Source organism: Loxodonta africana, chromosome 1, assembly GCF_030014295.1.
Source record: "Loxodonta africana isolate mLoxAfr1 chromosome 1, mLoxAfr1.hap2, whole genome shotgun sequence".
NCBI lineage: Eukaryota > Metazoa > Chordata > Mammalia > Proboscidea > Elephantidae > Loxodonta > Loxodonta africana.
Window position 1 is genome coordinate 182,271,745 of NC_087342.1, and position 21,659 is coordinate 182,293,403.

The 21,659-nt window shown below is 36.6% G+C and overlaps 1 protein-coding gene across 1 annotated transcript in view; it reads left to right on the forward strand.

Moving 5' to 3' along the window:
* The first annotated feature begins 3,046 nt into the window (after positions 1-3,046).
* Positions 3,047-21,659, forward strand: part of RFX6 (regulatory factor X6) — a 58,296-nt gene continuing 39,683 nt past the window's right edge. The window contains exons 1-5 of the mRNA XM_003404262.3: positions 3,047-3,266; positions 3,585-3,741; positions 6,803-6,926; positions 8,629-8,690; positions 20,409-20,486. Coding sequence (XP_003404310.2) covers positions 3,047-3,266; positions 3,585-3,741; positions 6,803-6,926; positions 8,629-8,690; positions 20,409-20,486 — 641 coding nt within the window. The remainder of the gene's footprint in view (positions 3,267-3,584; positions 3,742-6,802; positions 6,927-8,628; positions 8,691-20,408; positions 20,487-21,659) is intronic.

Here is a 21,659-nt window from a genome sequence, read left to right on the forward strand (position 1 = left end):
AAGGAAAAGAAACCAAGTGAGAATGAGATTTTAGGAATGGTCCAGCAAAGGAAGATTTCAGCCTAGTCATACAGAGCCGCCCTGAAGATTTACCTACCATGAAGCCAGGGAGATGAGTTTTTATTCGCCCTAACCATTAGTTATTGGATAATGGCTACTCAGGGAATATATAAACTCTTAAACACTAGAGGTGTCTTTGCTTATGAGCAAAGGTGGTCTGGTGGCCTCCAAAGGTTCAGGTGCTCTCAGGTAGTGGTGTTGGGCTGGTTACTGGAAACAAAACGAGACAGAGGTAGGGGGAGGGGTACTCAGAAAAGGTGTGAGAGATCAAGGGGATCTGGGTAGAGCACCCACAAAGTCTTCTACAGCTAGGTACTTTTTTTTTTTTCCTGTTTAAAAGGAAACTTAGGCACAGAAAGGCTAAATACGAAGAGTCACACAGCATGAATTCACGTGTATCTGACATCAAAGTCTTTTTCCTTTGCCCTTTAATGTGGTGACTTTAGTCATCAAGATACTATCATTTAGGAACTTCCGAGAATCTCCTTTTTCAGATGGCATTGTGCTTTGTTTCTTAAAACAGAATCGACTTAGTCAGATGTTCTTTACTTGGGATCTGTCAAACTGTATGCTGATTTTTTTATGGATGTACATGGATGAGAGGATTCATGCTTACACTAATTTCTCAAAAGGAATACACACACACACACACACACACGCTTAAATAGGGCCACTATACATATAAAGGACTACTATTTTAAAAGACCAATGTCCATATTTACCTACTCAGCACTTTATCACTGTAATTTCTCTACAAAATATTTGAGCACAATTTGAGCAAAATATTTGAGCACAAATTCATTATAGTAATCACAAATGGCAATTTGGAATTATGATAGTACCACCCTCCCCCTGCCCAGTACTGCTTTCGCTGCATTCCGTAAGTTTGAAAGATGGCATTAATTCTTCTTTAAACATTTGGTAGAATTCACCAGTGGGGTCATCTTGCCCTGGGCTTTTTTTATGCCAGAAGACTTTTTTTTTTCTTTTTACTAGCATAATTATTTTACTTGTTATAGGTCTAGTCAGATTTTGTGTTACATAATAGAAGCATGAAGAACTTTACATGTCATTTTGTTAGGCACATGGTTCACTTAAAATTAAGGCAAAAATATTCACTTACAGACTTAAATAATCTTGTTTGTGTTTCCATTGATCAATTCAGTTGGATAATGGCCAGATATGCACTTAGTGTCTGTATGACTTACACACACACACACACACACACACACACACGGTCAAACTGGGTGGGTATCAAGTGGTCAGTATTTTTAAAAATTGAAAAAGAGATCCCAGTAATTTGTCTGACTTCTTTCTTCTGGCTGCGTGATGTAAAAATACAGTCCTCTGTGTGCACACAGTTAATCAACAGGACTTCTATTATTGAAGAGTCTGGGGGGGAATATTCTAGACTTTGGTATTGTAGAGCTAAGCCATATGGACTGGGAAGGCTTGGAGGCTTTCAGGGGACAGGTGTGCAAAGTTGTCCTAGTGGGGTATAGCCTCAGAGTTTGCCGTGTGTGCTGGAGGTACCAGGTAAGGAGGAAACTGATGACAGAGAAGTGATAACCTTTCCCAATGAGTGGTGCTAAAAAAAATGGGAGAGATTCAGATACACCTATAATTTTCATTGCTTAGGCAAGGTAATGGAGCCCTGGTGACAAAGTGGTAAGCATCTTGCTGCTAACGGAAAGGCAGCTCACTGGAAACCCTACCGGGCAATTCTACTCTGTCCTACAGGGTTGCTGTAAGTAGGATTTCTCCAGCATTTTTTTTTTTTTTAAGGCAAGATAACCCTTTTTGACTGTATTACTCCTACGAGTAACTCACCCTCAGCTACCCTTGGGTCTCATTTGGTTTCCCAGATTAAGTTTCAGTGTAATCTAACTTAATATTAAATTCAAGAGTGATTTCTCCCAATAGAGAATGACTACGTGGTTGTAGTGAGGCAGTGTGAACAAAAGCAGGGTTTTTGCTTTTCCTGGAAAGCCACTGTGCATATAGTAAACACAGGGCATATTTGACAAAGGAACAAAGGATGAAAGGAAGAGATTTTGTAGCAGTTAGTCAACACCAACTCCAAGTCTGTCCACTGCTCTCCCTTAGAGACCACAAGTTATCACATGACTCTTGCCATTATGGCTTGGAAATTCATTGAGATTTCATTTCAACAAACGTCCGTTGCACTACACGTTTTAATCAGAGAACACTGTAAATGGGAGCCAGTGCAAGTTTTCCTCCAAGCCCAGGGCCAGACGCCCAAGGGCTGCAAGGTCCATGTGTACCAGGAAACTGTACCCTGTGCCTGCGACTAGGGCAGTCTTGCAGGTGTGTGATGCAATGGGGTCTGTCCTCAAGCCACTGGGAAGAGGTCCAACCAGACCTTAGGCTTATTTTGGGAATAAAATAAACCTGTCCATGCTGCTCAAAATGTGAGCGGTAGTCTGGGGGCTCAACGCCCGCTTCCCCGGAGGCTCACGGTGCCAAGTTTGCCAGCCGAATGCGTCATTTCTGTCTCAAGAGTAGAGATGGGGACAGGTGCATCTGTCCCCCGAAAGAAGAGTGGAGTTGTCTGGGAAACAAGGACCTTGGATGTGAAAAGTGTCCTCGGTCCCAGCGCAAGATGAGAGAAAGAGGAAGGAGAGGAACGGGGTGTGGGATATGGGACTCCATTGCTCGGGGCGTGACTGGGGCGCAGGTGAGGAAGTGAGTTCTGAGTTGAGCATCTGCCGGGACAGTGGACTGGTGGAGAGAGGCAGTTGGTCCCTTCTCGGCCCACCTCGGCCCCGGGCCGTTCTGAGTCGTAGCTGCACTCGGCGTACCTCTTGCGCGACGCCCCCGGCTCGGGAGCCTCCAGCCTCCTCCCTCGCCCCGGCGGCAACAGGTCCCCAGCCCCGCCCCGCCCCGCCCCACCCGGGGCTAGGGGCTCCCGGCTCCCGGGGAGCCGGCCCAGCGGCGGGTGCGGAGGTCTCTGGCGGCCAGAAGGATGGCCAAGGTCCCGGAGCTGGAATGTTCTTTCCTGCAGACGCAGCCTTCGCCCCAAGTTTCCCCTGAGATCCAGGAGTGTTGTGTGCAGCTACTGAGCAAGGGCTTGCTCGCCTACCCGGAGCAAAGGGTGTACCTGACGGCTGGGGTGCAGCCTGGGGGCCCGCTGGGCGGCGAGGAGAAAGAGGAAGACCCAGAGTTGCCGGTAGGAGTTAAATCAGGTGAGTGCTCCGCTCCCTCCGGGAATGTGATCGAGACAGGAATATACCCTAAGAAGAGCGTCCAGTAAGAAAAATAAACACACCTCAAACACACACATATATGTAGAATGTCCAGAGCTTTGTGTTTCCCCGGGAAAATGTCAACTAGAAGCTGTGAAATTTAGGGGATTTCGCAGAGCTGTTTCCACATCCCTTGGCCACCCTGTTTGACCCAAACTCAAAAAACACTTTTTTTTTTTTTACCCAAAGGTATATTAAAGTTTACTTAACTGATTTTATATTCTGCTTTTCTTTATCATCCTTTTAACTTGCAAACAGAAATGCATTTAAGCAATGGTAACTTTTCCTCTGAAGAAGAGGATGCGGACAGTCACGACAGCAAACCCAACGAAGCCGATCAACACCTCTCTCAGAAGAAAACCATTACTCAGATTATGAAGGATAAAAAGAAGCAGACTCAGCTCACGCTGCAGTGGTAAGACTCTCCCCGCGGAAGACTACGGGGATACATTTAAGCACCTGTTGAACTTTAAAAGCCACTGTCTCTCAGTTGCTTTTCCTAATTCGCTTCTCCCTCAAACTTTTTTGGAAATTATACACATTTTTTTTCACTGAATATTTGGTATACAGACAGATTCTGGTATTGGTCAAAAATGATATGCACTGTAAATAAACATGTTACTTTGTTCATTAGTGACTGAAGCCACGATTTCTTCAAATATAAGCAATAATGAATGTTTTTATCATCACTTTTTTGCTTAACATGTAATCATTTGGTCCTTGTATGTTTGATATTTGGCAGCTTGTGTGTTTATAGAACATGGTTTTTAAAATAACTCTAAAGGAGGGTTGATCTTAACTTTAACATTGCCTTTATTATAAGAGGGCAAATTAAAAATAGTGTATTGGCCATAAGATGAAATATATTTGAATTAGAAGACATAGAGAAATCATGTAAGATATCACTATTAACTAGATAAATGTTCAAATGTTTTGTAGCACATGTCATATATGGTTTTTTTTTTAATAGTAAATATCACAAATTGGATTTTGTGGCAAATTCTTGAAAACCAAGAATTTATCAATAGGCTCTGTACATATAGAGAACGTTTTAAAGGATTGATCTAAAAGTAACAAGGACTTAGAAAAATAACATTAAGCTTCCCTCAATGTGTGAAGAAACAGGAGTATAAATGTCCTCCTAAATTCCAAATAGTAAACAAATCAATAAAAAGCGTTATTTACTTAGTTATATTCTGCTTGTATGTAAAATATGATCTAAATCTTAGAAAATACAATAGAAATAAAAAGTAGTATCCAAAAAACTAGTAAATTTTATTTTTATGTATTTAAACATTGAATTATAATTTACATAATCTAAATTTTTATGATTTTATAATTCAACTCTTTCAAATATTTGAACTATAAACTATTCCTCTAAAGCTATAGCTTATCTGTTGAAGTTGGTAACATGCTTACTAGTTAAAAATACATGACAGCAGTAAATTAACTAACTATCTGAAATATTTAGGACACAACTCTCTATAGGATAATGGGATAAAAGTGTTTTGATTTCAGATATATTACAAAGGTGTTTCAAAATGATCACTTCCATATTTTTCAGTTCAAACTGAGTGAGTGGAAACAATCTTGAGTGTTTATTTTATAAATATGCATACATTAAGATTAAAGAAAAACTGCCATACCCAACATTAAAGTTCTAACTATGTCTAGGATTACTCAGTATTTTGAAGACAAAGACAGTGCCTACTACAATATCAGAAAAGCCAAGTGAAAAGTGGGTGTTATGTGTGTGCCATTAAAATATAAGTTTTAAGTAGCTCACAGTTCTTAGTGATTTTTATGCTTTTTGAAACTATACAATTCTGTCATTTTTGTTTGAATTTTCTACACTCTTAAAAATATGTGTTTAACATTAAAAAAAAACATGAAGTGAATTATTTGTATTTTGAGAATTTTCTTAAATCCCTTGAGGTAATAGATTATCTTTGGGATGTTAAAAGTTAGAAATGAAAATCAGAATGAAAAATCTGATTGATTAACCCTAATTTTCAGTATCAGTTATAGGTTTAGTTTTATGTATGCAAACTGATTTTATGTTTTAAAATACTAGATGGTACCGGTTTCTAATGCTTTACCTGCTCAGAGAACATTTTCTTCAGCTTTTATCTCATGCACATTGGAAACATGTTAAATCAGAATTCTTGTGGGTTCCACCCAATTTTAATGAATGTGTACTCTATATGTCATTGTTTCTGTATTTTATTCATTTTGATTTTACTATACATAAGCTATGAGTGAGTTTTATCCCAAATTAACTACTGAATTATTAGAAAAGTGGGGAATAGAATCTAGGAGTTCTGATTTCTAGGTTGATTGCTGTTCAGGTACTTGTAATACGTCAATATATATTTATTGCATTTATATAAAGTGCATTTAATTGCAGTTGCAGACATCTAGATTAAATGGAGTTATCTTTAAATGTTCAAATTCTTTGATATTCATAACAGAGTTGAAGATATATACGTCATGTTTGGAGGTATCTATGAAGCATTACATGTATGTTTCAAATATGCAAGATGTCTTAGATAATTATAGTATTGATCACAGTAAAAATGTGAAGGGATAGAAGCAGACCAAAATGAGTTTACCATATGTATTTTGAAAATAATGGAATGTCAGTAGGACAGTGGTTAAGCATTGGGCTGCTAACCAAAAGGTTGGCAGTTTGAATCCACCAGCCGCTCCTTGGAAAGCCTGTGGGGAATCGACTCAACAGCAATGGGTTTTTTGTTGAAAATAAATACATCAATACCTTTCCTAACTACTTGGGGCTCAGTACTTGTTTGTGAATGAAAGAGAGTGTAGGCAGTTGATAGTCTGAAGCCTGGCAGCCCTTTTGTGTTGACGATATTGAGTTCTTTAGAAACACTATCATCTTTGATTTCATCATTCACGGTTCTGTATTACAGAGCAAACCATGATGAAGAGTGAGGATTTACACAGAAGTAAGCCCTAATATTTGGGATGCTGACCAGGCAGAAGTGATTTTATGTGAGCCATAATATTTTAACTTCACTAATTGAAATTCAGGTGGTCCTGGGTGGTGCAAACAGTTAAGCACTTGACTGCTAACCTAAAGGTCAGCAGTTTGAACTCACCCAGAGGCACCTCGAAAGAAAAGCCCAGCATTCTGCTTCTAAAAGGTCACAGCCTTGAAAACCCTATGGAGTGAAGTTCAACAGTGCAACATGGGTTCTCTGAGTTGGGATCAACTCAATAGTAACTAGTTTAGTTTCGGTTTTTGCTTTAGTAGAAATTCATTGTGAGTTCTTGTGCTTCTAATATTAATGCTTGTGATCCAATTTGTAGTAATATCCAGAATAGAGGAAGTTTATTCATGAACTCATTTGTATAGAGTCTGGATTCAAAATGGGCATTAAATCAATATGAAAGGAGAAAGGGAAGGAGAAACAAAGAAAAGGTTAGACTTAATTTTTTGCCTTTTTTCTTAGGCTTGAAGAGAATTATATTGTATGTGAAGGAGTTTGCTTACCACGGTGCATCCTTTATGCACATTATTTAGATTTCTGCAGGAAAGAGAAATTGGAGCCAGCCTGTGCGGCCACTTTTGGAAAGGTAAATGACACATAGTGGTTATGCCATCTTATAACCAAAATCATGTGAGGCAAACAGTATAGAAACAGACCCATCCATTCATGTTCTCTTACATAATATTAAAATATTTGTTTCTCAAGAATAAATGGAATCTCTTAAGAGCTGTGCTTGGAGCTGCTAAATGTTTATACCTAGATTTTGAATATTACAACCCCAGCTATCAGAAGATTTAACATGATCTTAAAGCAAACTTCACTTGAGTAGTGGCATGTCCCTTCAAAGAGAGATGCATTAAAAGGCATAGTATGGCCTCGTGTTAGGAAGCAAATTAAGTGGAGGCAATGTACCTTGTTAATGCAATTAGCGATTACCTTTATTTAGCTAGTCTAAGTGTATGAGTGTATGAGATTTTCAATCAATTTTTAGTCTATTATTTAAAGAATTCTCTTAATTCTCCATTTCACTCTGAGTATCCTTACACCTCAAACTTCCAAGATTTTGTAATGGGATTGATTAAATTTCTCCTATTTAAAAACACTCCATTATACCCAACCTGTATGGTTAGGATGTAAATCTATAGAATTGACTATACTATACTTGTACATATTGATTTCATTTGAGAATCAGAAAAGAATATCAATTTCCTGGGGAAGTCTTGTTCATGTGAGATTCTGGTCAATATTCTGTTGTCTGAGGACATCCTAGGGACAGCCTAGAAAAACTGTAGAAGCTTGGGTCTCAAATACTGCATCCCATGTAGACTGAAATCCAAATTCTAACCTGTAGAGGGACTCATTGTCCAGAAGATAATGAATGCTATGGTCCAGATTTCAATTTTTTTTTTCTTTAATTAAATAACTAAGAAAATCTGTCTGTCTATGGGAGGCAGTATAATATGGTTCATGGCAGTCAAGCAATCTAGGTTCTAGCCTAGACTGTTACTAATATGTTGTGAGCCCTTTTGAGAAGCACTTAACCTCTTTGAAACTCAGTTCACTCACTCTATAAAATGAGGAGGTTGAAATTAAGGAAGTCGAGCTTCTAATGTCCATATTAGCATTATCATTTTATGAGAACATCTTATGGTTGTAATTCTTAATTGAGGGGGTCAAGAGATACCCTGAGACTCTAATAAAAACTGTAGATAGAGCCAGTCTCCAGGAAATTAACACATACGTTAGGTTTTCCCATGAACTCCTTCGAAGTTCATGTATAGATCTCCCCAGGTCTGAATATAAAACTCCTGTTTTATATAGAAGACATTTTTGTCCTTTAATCAGATCCTAATTTTTAAAAAAATTACAGAAGGGATAATACCAAAGAAAAAAATTTATGTCATTATTGTGGAGATCCAGTAAAGCAGAGAAAGGGCTAGGAAAGGATTGTGGATGAATCTCTGGATGGTATTATTAAAAAGAAGCTCAAATCTTCTCACTAAGTGCACAAATAATGTAATAACTGCTTTGGTAGCAAAATCAAGCAATGCACATAGTATTACTGTCTGCCCTGGAAATTGAGACAAGGGTAATAGAACATACCAATCAAAAAAGGACTTCCTTGCCTCCGCTGAGGCATCACCTGTCAATATGTACATGATATTACTTTTTCCAGACTAAATGTTTGCTGGCAGTTCAACCTTCACTTTCCTGAAGTATTGATTATGAGTGGATTGCAATAGAATGACATCTTTTTCAAAAACTGAAGTAATTGACTTTCTTTTTAGACAATTCGCCAGAAATTTCCCCTCCTAACTACAAGACGACTTGGAACAAGAGGCCATTCAAAGTAAGACCCATTGATGAACACATAATCAAATCTGTCCTTACACATGAGAATTGACACAAATGTAAAACACGCATTGACTTTATCAGTAAAAGATCAGTTGGATAAAACCAGGTATTATCTTCTTGATGAGCCAGACTTCTACCAACTGTAAGAACAAAAAAGAAAAGTGGATTTTAGAGCAATGTTGAGAAAGCAAAATTTATACAGAAAAATCATAATCATAAAACATTATTTTTTCTGCTGAAATACCCTAAATAAATCATTTTTATAATCATAAAGCCACTACCAAAGTCACCATCATCATGAAAGGAAAATATATATGGCTAATTAAGTGACAAAATAGAATCCACAATATTCCTAAGGAGCTGGGCCAAAGCCATGGAGTTGAAGAGCTATGAGTTGAAAGGAAGTGCCTTAGCACAGTTCAGGTTCTTGCTGTAGTTTCCTTTCCTAGGTAATAATTTCTTAATATTACCTTCTTTTCCGTTAAAGAAAATGACCTTTTATCTTTGGTCCTGTCAATGTAAATATAAGCATAAACTATCATATATTCTCTCTTGCTATCTTTAGTTTCTCTTTTGTGGCAATCTCTGTACAATGCCCAGTTTATAGGTTCTTGTTCATCAATTATTTCCCCTGTCCACTGCCTCTTCAGTTCCTCTTTTCCCTCTGCCTACAAGCATACTCTGCTATATCAAAAAAAAAAAAAAAACCTCAAACCCACTTGAAAAAGTAGCTATTTGCTCAATCCCCCCACCACTGACCACTTTGCTCTTTCCTGGTCCATTTCTTTACCTGAGCAAAACTACTATTGCTCATTTTTACTGTTTCTCTTCCTTGGCACCTGTCTAGCATTTGAACCTGTTGATAATACCCTCTTAAAGTAATTAAATGAATAAAATTTCCCCTATGGCTTCTCTGTCCCAGCACTGTCCAGGTTCTCTTCCCTCTTCTAGTTCCTTTGCTAGTTTGTTCACTGTCTCCTTCTGCCCTGATATCTAGTCCAGCACTGTCCAATTGAAATATAATGCAGCCACATGTTTAAATCAGAATTTTTCTGCTGTTGGGTCGATTCTGACTCATAGTGACCCAATAGGACAAAGTAGAACTGCCCCATAGGTTTCCCAAGGCTGAAACCTTTACTGAAGCAGGCTGCCATATCTTTTTCCTGCAGAGCAGCTGGTGGGTTCAAACTGCTGACCTCTTAGCAGCCGAACTTTTTAACCACTGCACCAACAGGGCTCCTTAGTAGCTATATTAAGGAAGTAAAAAGAAACAGGTGAAATTAATTTTAATACTATGTTAATTAACCAAGCATATCTAAAATATTATTTTACCATGTAACCAATATACAAATTATTAATGAGATATTTTACATTCTTTTTTCATACTAAGTTTTTGAGATCCAGTGTACATTTTACATTTATAGCACATCTCAATTCAGATTAACCACGTTTCAAGTGTCCAGTACCTACGAGTGGGTAGTAGCTACCCTCCTGGATAGCACAACTCTAGTTACTTGCCAATAAATAGGTCCTACTTTTTGAATTCTCTTGAATGTATCTCTTCTCATTCCTATCTTCATAACCTAGCTTTGACTTTCTTTTCATTCCATTCTACGGAAGTTTTCCATGTTGATCTTCTAAGGTTCAGATTCAATCATATCTCGCTCCTGCTTAGTTACTTTCACTGGCTCATAATTTCTAGTAATTGAAGACAAACTTTTCTCACCTTGACATTCAAGGTCACTATGATTTAGTCCCAATCCATTTCCTATCTTATCATTTACTCCTCCTCATTAATCAGCATGTAGCATATGCTCTCGCCAAATTATTCCCCCAGGACCCTTTGTTTCATTCTCAACTGTCATTCTTTTGCTCTGTCTGTCTCCCTCCTATATAACATTGAAATCTTAGCCATTTTACAAGAATGTTTTATGAAATTCCTCTTCTTTTAAGTCTTTTCCTAGTCTCTTGATTTATTGTAGGCTCTTTCTTTGTACCCTCATAGTAGTTTGTTGGTACCTGTCTTAATGTGAAATTAACTTATCTCCTGCCCCCTACAGATAATAAGCACTTTGAGGATAGAGGCTGTCTTGTGCATTTTCATATCCTTTCTCTTGTCTGGTATATATGAGATTATCAATCGCTACTTACTTAGTTGATTTTAATGCTAACAGAATTGTGGCCAGGGAGGAAGAAATAAAATGCTAGGTTGAAAAAGACAAAATTCGTCCATGCCTTCCAAATCAGCTTTGTTTCAAAATTGACTCATCTTAACTGACTGATTTCTGCTGAATTTGATTCCCACTGAATTGTGTAGGTAGAGAAGAGAGCAGATAGGGTTCGAGGTAAACAGATAGTGGAAAAAGAGGCAAAGCAATGGAGGGAAATCCTCTTCACAGGATCAACAAAGGGGCAGTGGGCAGACTGCAGGGAAAGTCATTTAATCCTTGAAGGAGCCTTTAGGATTACAGATGAATCATTAACCCTGTCCATTGTGACACACTGAGGATCTAGTGTTCAGGCTTATGTGAGAACATGTGGTGACATCAGGCAATTTGATATCTAAGAGCCATAGATATGCCCCAAAGTGAAACATTAATAATTCTTTGAATTTTTTCTGCCTTAATGATATGCTATTTTCTTTTTATTACTTGACTATTAGATTTTTGGTATTTTGATATTATGGGGGAAAAGACATCCTCCGTATGTAAACTAAGTATGTTGTAGGATATAGTAAGATATAGAATTTGTGTTTCTTATAATGGATAATATTTTGATGTAAATATTAATAGCAAGGTGGCTTTCCTGCTTTTATCTTGAAAGATAATATATCAAAAGGCATCATAGCTTCATGATTAAGAGCATGGGATTTGAAGCTGAACAAATTTGAACTTGAATTCCATACTTCCCTATAAAGCCCTATGACACTGGACACATCACCCAGCTTCACATCAGTAAAGTGGATATGTAATACCTATCTCACAGGATTATTGTGAGAATTAAGTGAGATAAAATCTGAGAATGAATGGAGAGATGAATATGTTTTCAACTTCACTACCTTAATAATATGAACTTAATCATTCAACACATCAAGATTTATCTGGCTGTAAAGCTTGTGCGTTATGAGCTAGTAAGACCTAATTCTTTCTGGTATCAGTCATATCAACAAAATAATTATTTAATTGAAATTTTTTTTGAGGTACACGTTTTAGATTGTTTGAACTGATTAAACAATTTTTAAAATTATTACTATATCATATTTTTCTTCAAAAAGCTAATAACATTTCTCAACCCTCAAGCATAAGATATTTTTAATTATTTTATATTTATTTAAAGATACTTATGTTTTATGTAAAAGTAAATTTGCAACACAAACACAATTGTGCTTTCTGCCTTTTCAATTTTTCTCCTAACCATTTCTCTATGTTGGTGTATCATCTGTATAATGATCATTTATACTGGCTGTTTAATATTTTCAAAAATTTATATTTTATGAAATGTACTTTTATGTATGTAGAAATAAAAAAGGAACAATTAAATGAGACAAATAATAAATGAAGAAGCAACATATCTTGGAGAATCAGGAATTCACAACTTCTCCCAATTTTACTAGTAATTTTGCAAAACTTGTTTTATTGCCCTTGGAGTATTTAGTACAGTACCCTAAACATACTGTTGCTAAGTATTTACTGAATTGTTTAAAAAAAAAATGAATTTGTATTAATGTATTTTAACTTCATTGGATGGTATATTAAGATATATTAGTATTCTATAACTGTTCAGATGAAGGTTAAAGAATGAGTTCTCAATTTTTGCAAAATTCTCATAGAATAGTTATTACACGTCCAATCATTTCAGTTGGGGCTCTCAGATAGAATTTCCTTTTAGATTATGATTGACTCAAAAAGTTCTTCCATATTCTGGGCACAAGATTGCACCACTCTTTCTAAAACTATTGTTAGATGCCTTGGGGCTCATGGAAGAATTAAAAAAAAAAAAAAAAACCCATTGCCGCAGAGTGATTCCAACTCATAGCAACCCTGTAGGACAGAGTAGAACTGCCCCATAGAGTTTCCAAGGAGTGCCTGGTGGATTCGAACTGCCAACCTCTTGGTTAGCAGCTGTAGCTCTTAACCACTACACCACCAGTGTTTCCAATAGCATGCTCCAAATTTTACTTGTTCATGTACGAAATCCAGAAGATTGGGAAACAGTGATCTATAGGACAAAGATATGGTCATTTGGGTCTAAAGGTTATGAATGGATTCTGTGTGTGTTATCAAGTTCTGTTTCCCTAAGCTCTGATCCATCCGGGCATTGTAATGATCAATCCTCACAGCATTCACCTTGTGCAGGCGTCAATTCTTTTCCTCGTTAAAAAGTGGAAAGTGAAAAAAATTTAACTAAATAAAATGAGCCAAAAAGTGTATTCATCCGAAAGGAAGAGATAAAATATTTAAAACAAACAGACGTACTAAAAGCATAAAAATCTAAATGGTTAGACCCACCGCCTAGGACCAGATATCATCCACTGTCAAAACTAAAAACAATTAAAAATGAAATAATTTGTTTCCAGTGGCTAGCCCAGTGTTTCACATAGGAAGCCACTGCCGCTGATGGTTACAGATGAAAGTCTCTGAAGGTTACCATGTTGGGTCAGAACACCTCACCCTAGAGGGCCTAACCTAAGTGTGTTTTGGGTACGTTCAGTTTGCAGGTGGCATTGACAGCTCAGCTCCCCATCCCTTCTTTCACTTTTACCTTCTCCTTCCTGCCAAAAAAACCAACAGTCCCAATGGCAGACTTCATACATTCTCATAACCAAGCTAAAAACTGGCTTTGCTTTTGTGTTTCTTCTTTTTCCCCCCTTTAATTTAGCACCAATGCCAAAATATACATTTAAATTTTTTTCTACATAATATTTTTTAAATTTAGGTTTTGAGTAAATAAAAATGAAACATTTAATAGTAAAACAGTATATCTAATAAAAAGTAAATCTTACATATTTCATGGTTACAGATGATGTTAAGTATAATCAACCCATTCAGATTTATATTGATGTACAAAGTATGGTGCTAAACAGTGTCTAAGATGCCAGGAACTGCAAGGTAGGGTAGCTGCTATCAAAAAACAGTCACTGTTAATTGTCATTTATTTAACAAGCATTTTACTGAGTGTCCAGGTGCTGGTGAGATCCTAGGGATACAATAGTGAGAAAAAAAGCCTGTATCCCATTCATGCTCAGAATAGCTCAGCAGAATAAGAGAGAACACAATTCAGCCCACCTAGTAGAGTTCATGTACATGGAAGACTGATTTGAAGTTACATTTTAATTTCTTGTAGACTTTGATCAGTTAAATCTTAGTTTTTAAACATGATGGACAAAAGCTATTATCTTATTTATTAGTAGTGATTTAGTGGGTTAATAAAACTGATATGGCAGCTGCTCTTATCATAGCAAGTTATTGCAAGTCCCTGAGCAGCTTAATCCCATCATTTCCTTATCAGTTATCATTCGTGTAGTGTAAACTAACATCAGGGCTACTAGCTCAGTGGAACATATGTTTCAGGAATTCTGTATGGTGACTGAAATGGAAAAGAAGAAATATAGGTACAGGTATAAATTGGTCAGCAAATGAAGAAAAGTATTAGACACAAGGTAAATATTTTAGTTGTAAAAAAGAGCAGCAATAATTTCATTTGTCCTATTAAAAGTGTCGTATTTTATAACATATTCACTTTAAAATGTTGACACACATTAATTATTCCACTTTGTTCCAAAATCATAAATGATATCTGTCACTTGACATAGGCTCAGGACTGTCGATGCTAATGAATAAACACAGTTGTGTTAGGTAATCGCAAAGGCTACTATCATGAGGCAAATAATATCTTAGAGAAATTAGCTACTAACACCCAGGATTTTTGAGCATTTATCATACATCTTATTTAATAAAAATGGGTGACTAATCAAATAGGAAGAAAGAACTGTGATGTGTTTGGGAATCTTTATTCAGATTAACCTACGAGGTAGGCATTAGGTAATGGTATATGAGTTAAACAATTGGCCATCCCACATAAGGCAAACCTTACTTTTTATTTAACATGTACCAGCATTTGTCCTTATTATAACATAATATTTTTGGAAAATATTTCCTAGCAAGACTTACAGTAGGGAAATATATTAGCAATAAAAAATACAACGAAATATTCCAAGTCAGATGAAAAATAAATGTATATGTTGCATGAAATCACTCTCCCCAGTTTTATGAGGTGTGTCTTTAGCTGCCAGGAAGGCAGAGAGCTGCTCATTTATTAACTCTTCTCTGTTCTCAAAGACACTAATTCATCACTCAGATGATAACATGTATCTAGTAAGACTAACAGAAGGATTAAGGGGAAAGATGATTTCACTGGTTTTAGGAGAAACTGGATATGAAATGTGCTAACTTAGTACAGTCGTCATCACAAATCATTAAATTTGTATTCCTAGGAACAGTCTTTCTGCCTAAATACACTGACTTCATGCCCTTTATATGCATTGTTTTTATGTACATGGAATTTTGTAACCAAAAGATCTGCAGTTTGAGCCCACCAGCCACTCCTTGGAAACCCTATGGGGCAGTTCTACTCTGTCCTATAGGGTCGCTATGAGTCAGAATGGATTCAACTGCAACAAAAAATTTTTTTTCTAATCTTTTATTTACAGCCTGTGGTGGTCACTGAAAATATTTGGCTTTAAGAGGATTTTTATCAGTTTCTGAATTCCTAGCAGAAGAACACATTGAATCCTCCAATAAATGCTTGAGGACTTTTTCTTTACAGTAATTTTAAGGGGGAATACAATGAAGAAAAAGATAAAATCCCGTTCCTCCAAATCTTATAGTTTAGTAGGGGAGGCAAGCTAGGTCCACACATTCCAATGATACAAGGGATAAAACTACAGAGGTAAATGACCAAGAGAGAAGTGAAGGGACAGAGAGATTAGTTTTCCCGGAGAGACCAGGCAAAACGTCATGCATTAAAGCTATGCTTTGAGAGGTGGGTAAGAAATTAGGACATGAAAGAACAAGGGCATTCCCAATGGAGAGTTCAACAAGATAAACAAGCACCCGGGTGAGAAAGCCCAAGTTATTTACGGAGAGTGAGTAATCCTAATAGTAATAGATAAGGTGATACAGTGCTTGTAGTAGATTTCTTTGCATCATGTTAAGCAAGAGATACTTTATCATCTACCAGATTTAAAATTGGGTTGATATGTTTATGAAGACTACGTGCATGCCCTTAATTGACAACTTCTTGTTTATAAAGTTTTTTTTAGGGCAAATTGTTATTTTTAACTTCTTTTCATGTTGTTCATTCATTTTTTCATGCTTATGGATTTCCAGTTATAGAAAGCACATAGTCTAGAGGGAGGAATGTCAGATATGAAACGTCCAGATCAATGGCGTAGTACATCTTAATGATTTATGTCAATTGTTAATGCTTACTGTGATTCATGCTGAACTAGAAGAGAGAGTGTATGTGCGTGAGTGGAAACGTATTTTAACTGTATTTCACTTGAGGGTTTCTAATTGTAAAAAATTGAGAAATAACATTGCATATATATACACATAAATATATATGTACATATTTGCATCTTGAGTATGGAGGCAACATGGTCTGTTGAAATAAAGAGTGCTCTGCAGAGCTTGCAGATCTGGGTTTGAATCTTACCTCTGCCATTTACTAGCTGGGTGGTCTTTGGCAAATCACATGACCTCTTTGACCCTCTGCTTTGATTGAAGTAGAGATGAAACTTGTAGGCTGCTGTAGAAATTTGAGATCATGTAAAAATAAAGTTCTTGGCATATAATAGGTGCTCAATGAATGTAACTATTTCTGTTATTACCTGCTTCAATTATAAAAAAAAAAAAGCACATATTAATTTAGTATTGCAATTTTTTCTCTGCATGCTTTTCTCTCCCACAAGACAGTCAACTCCTCGAAGGCAGAGACCCTCTCCTACCTCTCTCTGAATCCTTAGCACTTAGTACAGAGTAAGCACTGAATAGATATTTGAAAAAACAAAAGAGAGGATGCCCTTCCACTGGTTCCCTATAGGTTAGGATTGGTTTGTAAGACTGAATTGATAGAATATGCTCAACTACACTGACATATCTGTATTAAGAGATATTGCCAATGGTATTTCTGATTTGTAGTGCCTAATGTAGCTGCCCTGGTCACTTTCCTTGAGTGTCAGTGTGTTTCTGGGTTGACAGTGTCATCTACATTTGACCTATGAATGAAACACATATATTGCTGAATGTAGATATAAGAGTTTGAATGTAGGTAGAGGCACTAAATACTTTTATTTTAAAAGATATTCTACCCTAATGATTTAAAAATAAACAAAAAAAAAACCAAACCCATTGCCGTTGAGTCAGTTGCGACTCATAACAACTCTATAGGACAGAGAAGAACTGCCCATAGGGTTTCCAATGAGCTGCTGGTGGATTTGAACTGGAAACCTTTTGGTTAGCAGCTGAATGCTTAACCACCGTGCTACCAGGGTTCCAATGATTTAGAGGGAGAGGGCAAAACAACAGTCATTTTATAAAAATAAGGAACAAATGAATTGTGTAATAAAAAATAGCCTCTTTAAAAGCCATGAGAAGTACATATTAAAAAAAAAAAAATTAGCCAATCCACATTAACCAGTATTTCCTGAGTCCTAAAGAATGGTGCATTTAAAAATGTTATCATTAGGTGGTTTTAAAACTAGAAGTAAAAGTGTATCAGTGCTGGATACACATTTAATGTGGTTGCTGCTTTATTATTAGTAGGTGGCCTTTTTTGGTTCATGAGACCATAAAGTAGGGTGGAATTCAGAACACATGTTCTTGACTTGATTTTCCATGTCTGTTTTGTTCATCATTGTATTGACACCTAGCAGAGTGCTTAAGACATAGCATACACCCTAGTTAATATTTGTTGGGTTCATGGTCTTCTTTTTGACCTACTTCATGATTTTTGTCTACCACCTGTCAAGGCGATGTAGCATCTTCTCAGTCTGAATGGCAAATCACTTTACCATGTATACCATATTATTTAAATATTAAAAAAAGGATTCGGGATGAGAAACAAGAAAAGTTATTATAAATGATTATCAACTTTTAAAGCAATACGGAACATATATTGATTCAGCAAATGGCTAAAATGCAGTTACATAAACTATAAAATCTATAGAACAAACAAAAAACTTTACAAAAGGACATTAAATTGCAATATCTTTTTATTGCAATACATCCCTCCTATTCTCAAACATCACTTGTTTTACTTCTGCTAATAAAAAAAAATTCCTTTGGTATCTTAGTTCTAAAAGCTAATAAAGGGAATATTAATAATTATTTCAGACTCTAAGGTTCATTAACTAATTCTTCTAATATACTTGGTTGAATATCATCTAAAGCTGCTAATTTTTTTTCATGGTTTTTAGGTATTTTCCTTATCTATTTCTTTACTATAGCTGTTTTTGATAAGATCTTTATGGCTTAAATAAGCTTTCCTCTTTTACTTTGTAATTAGAGACATAAATCAGTTCAATATTTTGGAGTTTCCATAGGTTTTATATTTCCTTCATTTCTTATTTTGTTTCTCTACATCTTAGAGGTTCTTCTTCCTCATTTACCACAGGATTTTTTTTCTGTAATATAAAAATGGAGGAAGCCCTGGTGTAGTGGTTAAGTGCTACAGCTGCTAACCAAGAAGTCAGCAGTTTGAATCCACCAGGTGCTCCTTGGAAACCCTATGGCAGCACTTTTACTCTGTCCTATAGGGTCGCTATGAGCCAGAATCAACTCGATGGCAATGGGTCAATGGGTATAAAAATGGAGCAGTTATGAGGCTCATCTGTTCAGGTTAATAGACTATTGTTATCTTTCTACCAAAGTTGAGTATATGAAAAATTGTTCCCAGTCTGCCACAATCATAAAATATCTTCATTTATCTTGATCAGCCCCATTACTGTTTCTCACATGTAAGGACTCTTTCTGAAAATGTTCCTTGTTATGATAGGTATTTTTTTAATATTTAAAAATATGTGTATATCACATATATCCCTCTCCATCTTGAATGTCTTAGGGTCATTAGAGGCACTTCTCTGCCACATTATTGCGCTTAGAACCTGGCAGAAGAGAGCCAGTGTCTGGGCCTTGTACTTAGAGGGTTCTGTCCCAGCTGCTAACCTCTCTGTGAGGCAAGGAGATCATAACCTGAGTGAATGCGTCCACCCAAAGCCCACATCTTCCTTTTAGACCACTTCCCAGTTCCAGGCCTGTGGGGCCCTGGAATTCCCTGTCCAAACAGCCCCAGGCTTGCTCCAACAGCCCTGTGATGCTTAGAAATGAAAATTTAAAATATAGCTAGACTGGAAACTCCATCAGTAACTTTTATTTCATTCCCTTCTTAAAAAACAAACAAACAAACTGTTGCTGCCAAGTTGATTCCGACTCATAGTCATAGGACAGAGTAGAACTACCCCACAGAGTTTTCAAGGAGCTGTTGATAGATTTGAACTGCCAACCTTTTTGGTTAACAGCCAAGCTCTTAACCACTGAGGATCTTAGATGAGTGTAAATTAAAGGGTAGGTAGGTAGTGGTATGATTACGGTGGGTGGGAGAGTGGGGACTGACCACTGAAAGCAGATGTTAGCAGGCTTTGGCTCCACTCTCCAAACACCCACTATTTGACTAGCTTTTGTACATTTGCAGCGTTTGTATTCGGGTGTTCAATATGTTAGGAGTCTGCGGTTTAGGAGAATAAGCCAGAATTTGAGAATTGATGAGATGTTATGTTTGTCTTGTGGCTCATGATCATTGGTACATTTATAGCAAATTATTTATAACACTTACTTTCCATGTGTCATATTTCTGTTTATTCATGACACGAATACATTGTTTTTTCCATTGTTCCAAAAAGTTTAACGTGAAAATGTCAGTAACTTGGGCTTCTCATACCTCCTAAGAAACATATCTCTTAAAAGGTTACACGCTTCATACCTATTCCTATGCATGACATCAGTGTTTTCCTCACACATAATGCCATATTCTTCCTCCATCCAATAGAATATACTATAAAGGAGACCATAACATTTTTTTGTTCAGTTGACTAAATTCAAGTTGAACCAAGCAGTTTGCAAACAGACATTGTAAGAGCCAGTGCCTATATTTGCTTTTTGTGTGTGTGTGTGGAGCCGAATATTTTAAGCTGGAGCCCTGGTGGTACAATGGTTAAGCACCTGGCTGCTAAGTGAAAGGTCAGTGGCTTGACCTCACCAGTGGCCTGTGGGAGAAAAGACCTGGTGATCTGCTCCTGTAAAGACTGCAGCCTAGGAACCCCTATGTGTAAGTTCTACTCTGTCCTATAGGATAACTATGAGTCAGAATCGATTTGAAGGCAAACAACAACAACTCTTTAGGGTCCAGGGGATTACAGGTAGATGGCTCTTTTATCTTTCTTGAGACTAGAGCCAGAAATATGACCATAAATAAGATTAGTGATGGTCAGAGAAGGGATTCAGCATGTTTATATGCTATTTGAAAAAATTAGGAAAGGAAGATAAGGAAGAGATTACAGTTTGTACTTGTGGTTTACTTCAAATATACATTAGTCTCTTTTCTTCTTCAAATATACCCCTTAGTAACACAGATCTGGTTCCTGTCCTTGCTATAGGTATCATTATTATGGGATTGGCATCAAAGAGAGCAGTGCATATTACCACTCCGTGTATTCTGGAAAAGGCCTGACAAGGTAGAGTTCCATCATGATCAAGACAGTTTCTCTGCATTTCTTTAAATATGCATGATATCTATTGAATAAATTTACTTATTAATTTTGCTTTTTGAAATGTTTTCTTTTAATTGTCAGACTTTAATTTTGACTGTGTACGAACACTTACAATTATATGCTCCAGATTAATGAGTAATTTAGATGACTTGCAATCATTTATGAGAAATTAATGGTAAACTAGGTGTCCCAGAGAGATGAAAAGTGGAAATCGGGGAAGCAGAATTGCTTTTAAATTAGTATTTACTCATAAGTCTGTGTCCATTTTCAGGCTAGATTCAATAAAACAAAAGTAAAAAATGTAAAAGCCTCATTTTTTTCCTCAGAGAAAAACTGTTTTAAAGATCTATGTACTTGACCAGAAGTTTACAAAGACAAAAAATTCATTATAATCATCTCTAATCACATACGCTTTGACTATCAGCTCACCTTAGTCACATAAATTTATTGGCCTGTCTAAGTGTCTGTGAAAGGAAAAGCACAGACTAGTATAAAGAACACATTGCTCTAAGTTGGTATGAAATATTGGGAAGAGGTTATGGACAAATAAGATGACACCCAATAAAATAAATGATAATATACTATACATATATTTATATATATTTTTAAAATACTGGAACTCTAAATAACTAAATCCGTATCTGAGATTGGTATAATTTACCAAGAACTGATTTTAGCTCTCAAAAATTAAAAAAAAAAAAAAAGCTATCTTGGGGAAAAGATAACTTGTTATCAGAACTGCACTAAAATGAGCTCAGATACTACAAGGAGAGGAAGCCACTGCCCACTGTAAAGGATAAACATACGTTGATGTCTGAGAAGCCAGATTAATGCGACAGGCTCAGACTAAGCTGGAGCCCAGGTCTGCTGCTGCCTGAGCTTGGACTTCAACGCCTTAACCCTGTTGTGATCCATGAGCTTATCAGTAAAGGACAGAGTGAAGGCTGTCTCGTAATGGAGGGTGTGTTAATATACGGAGTAATATAAATCTCATATGGAGGGTGTGTTAAGACATGGAGTAATATAGGTGAATGTTTCTGAGCCCTACACAGGAAAAAAAAAAAAAAAAGTAACCTAGATTCTATGCATTGATATTATCATTTTAAACAAAATCCTGCTGCATTCAAAATAGGGTTA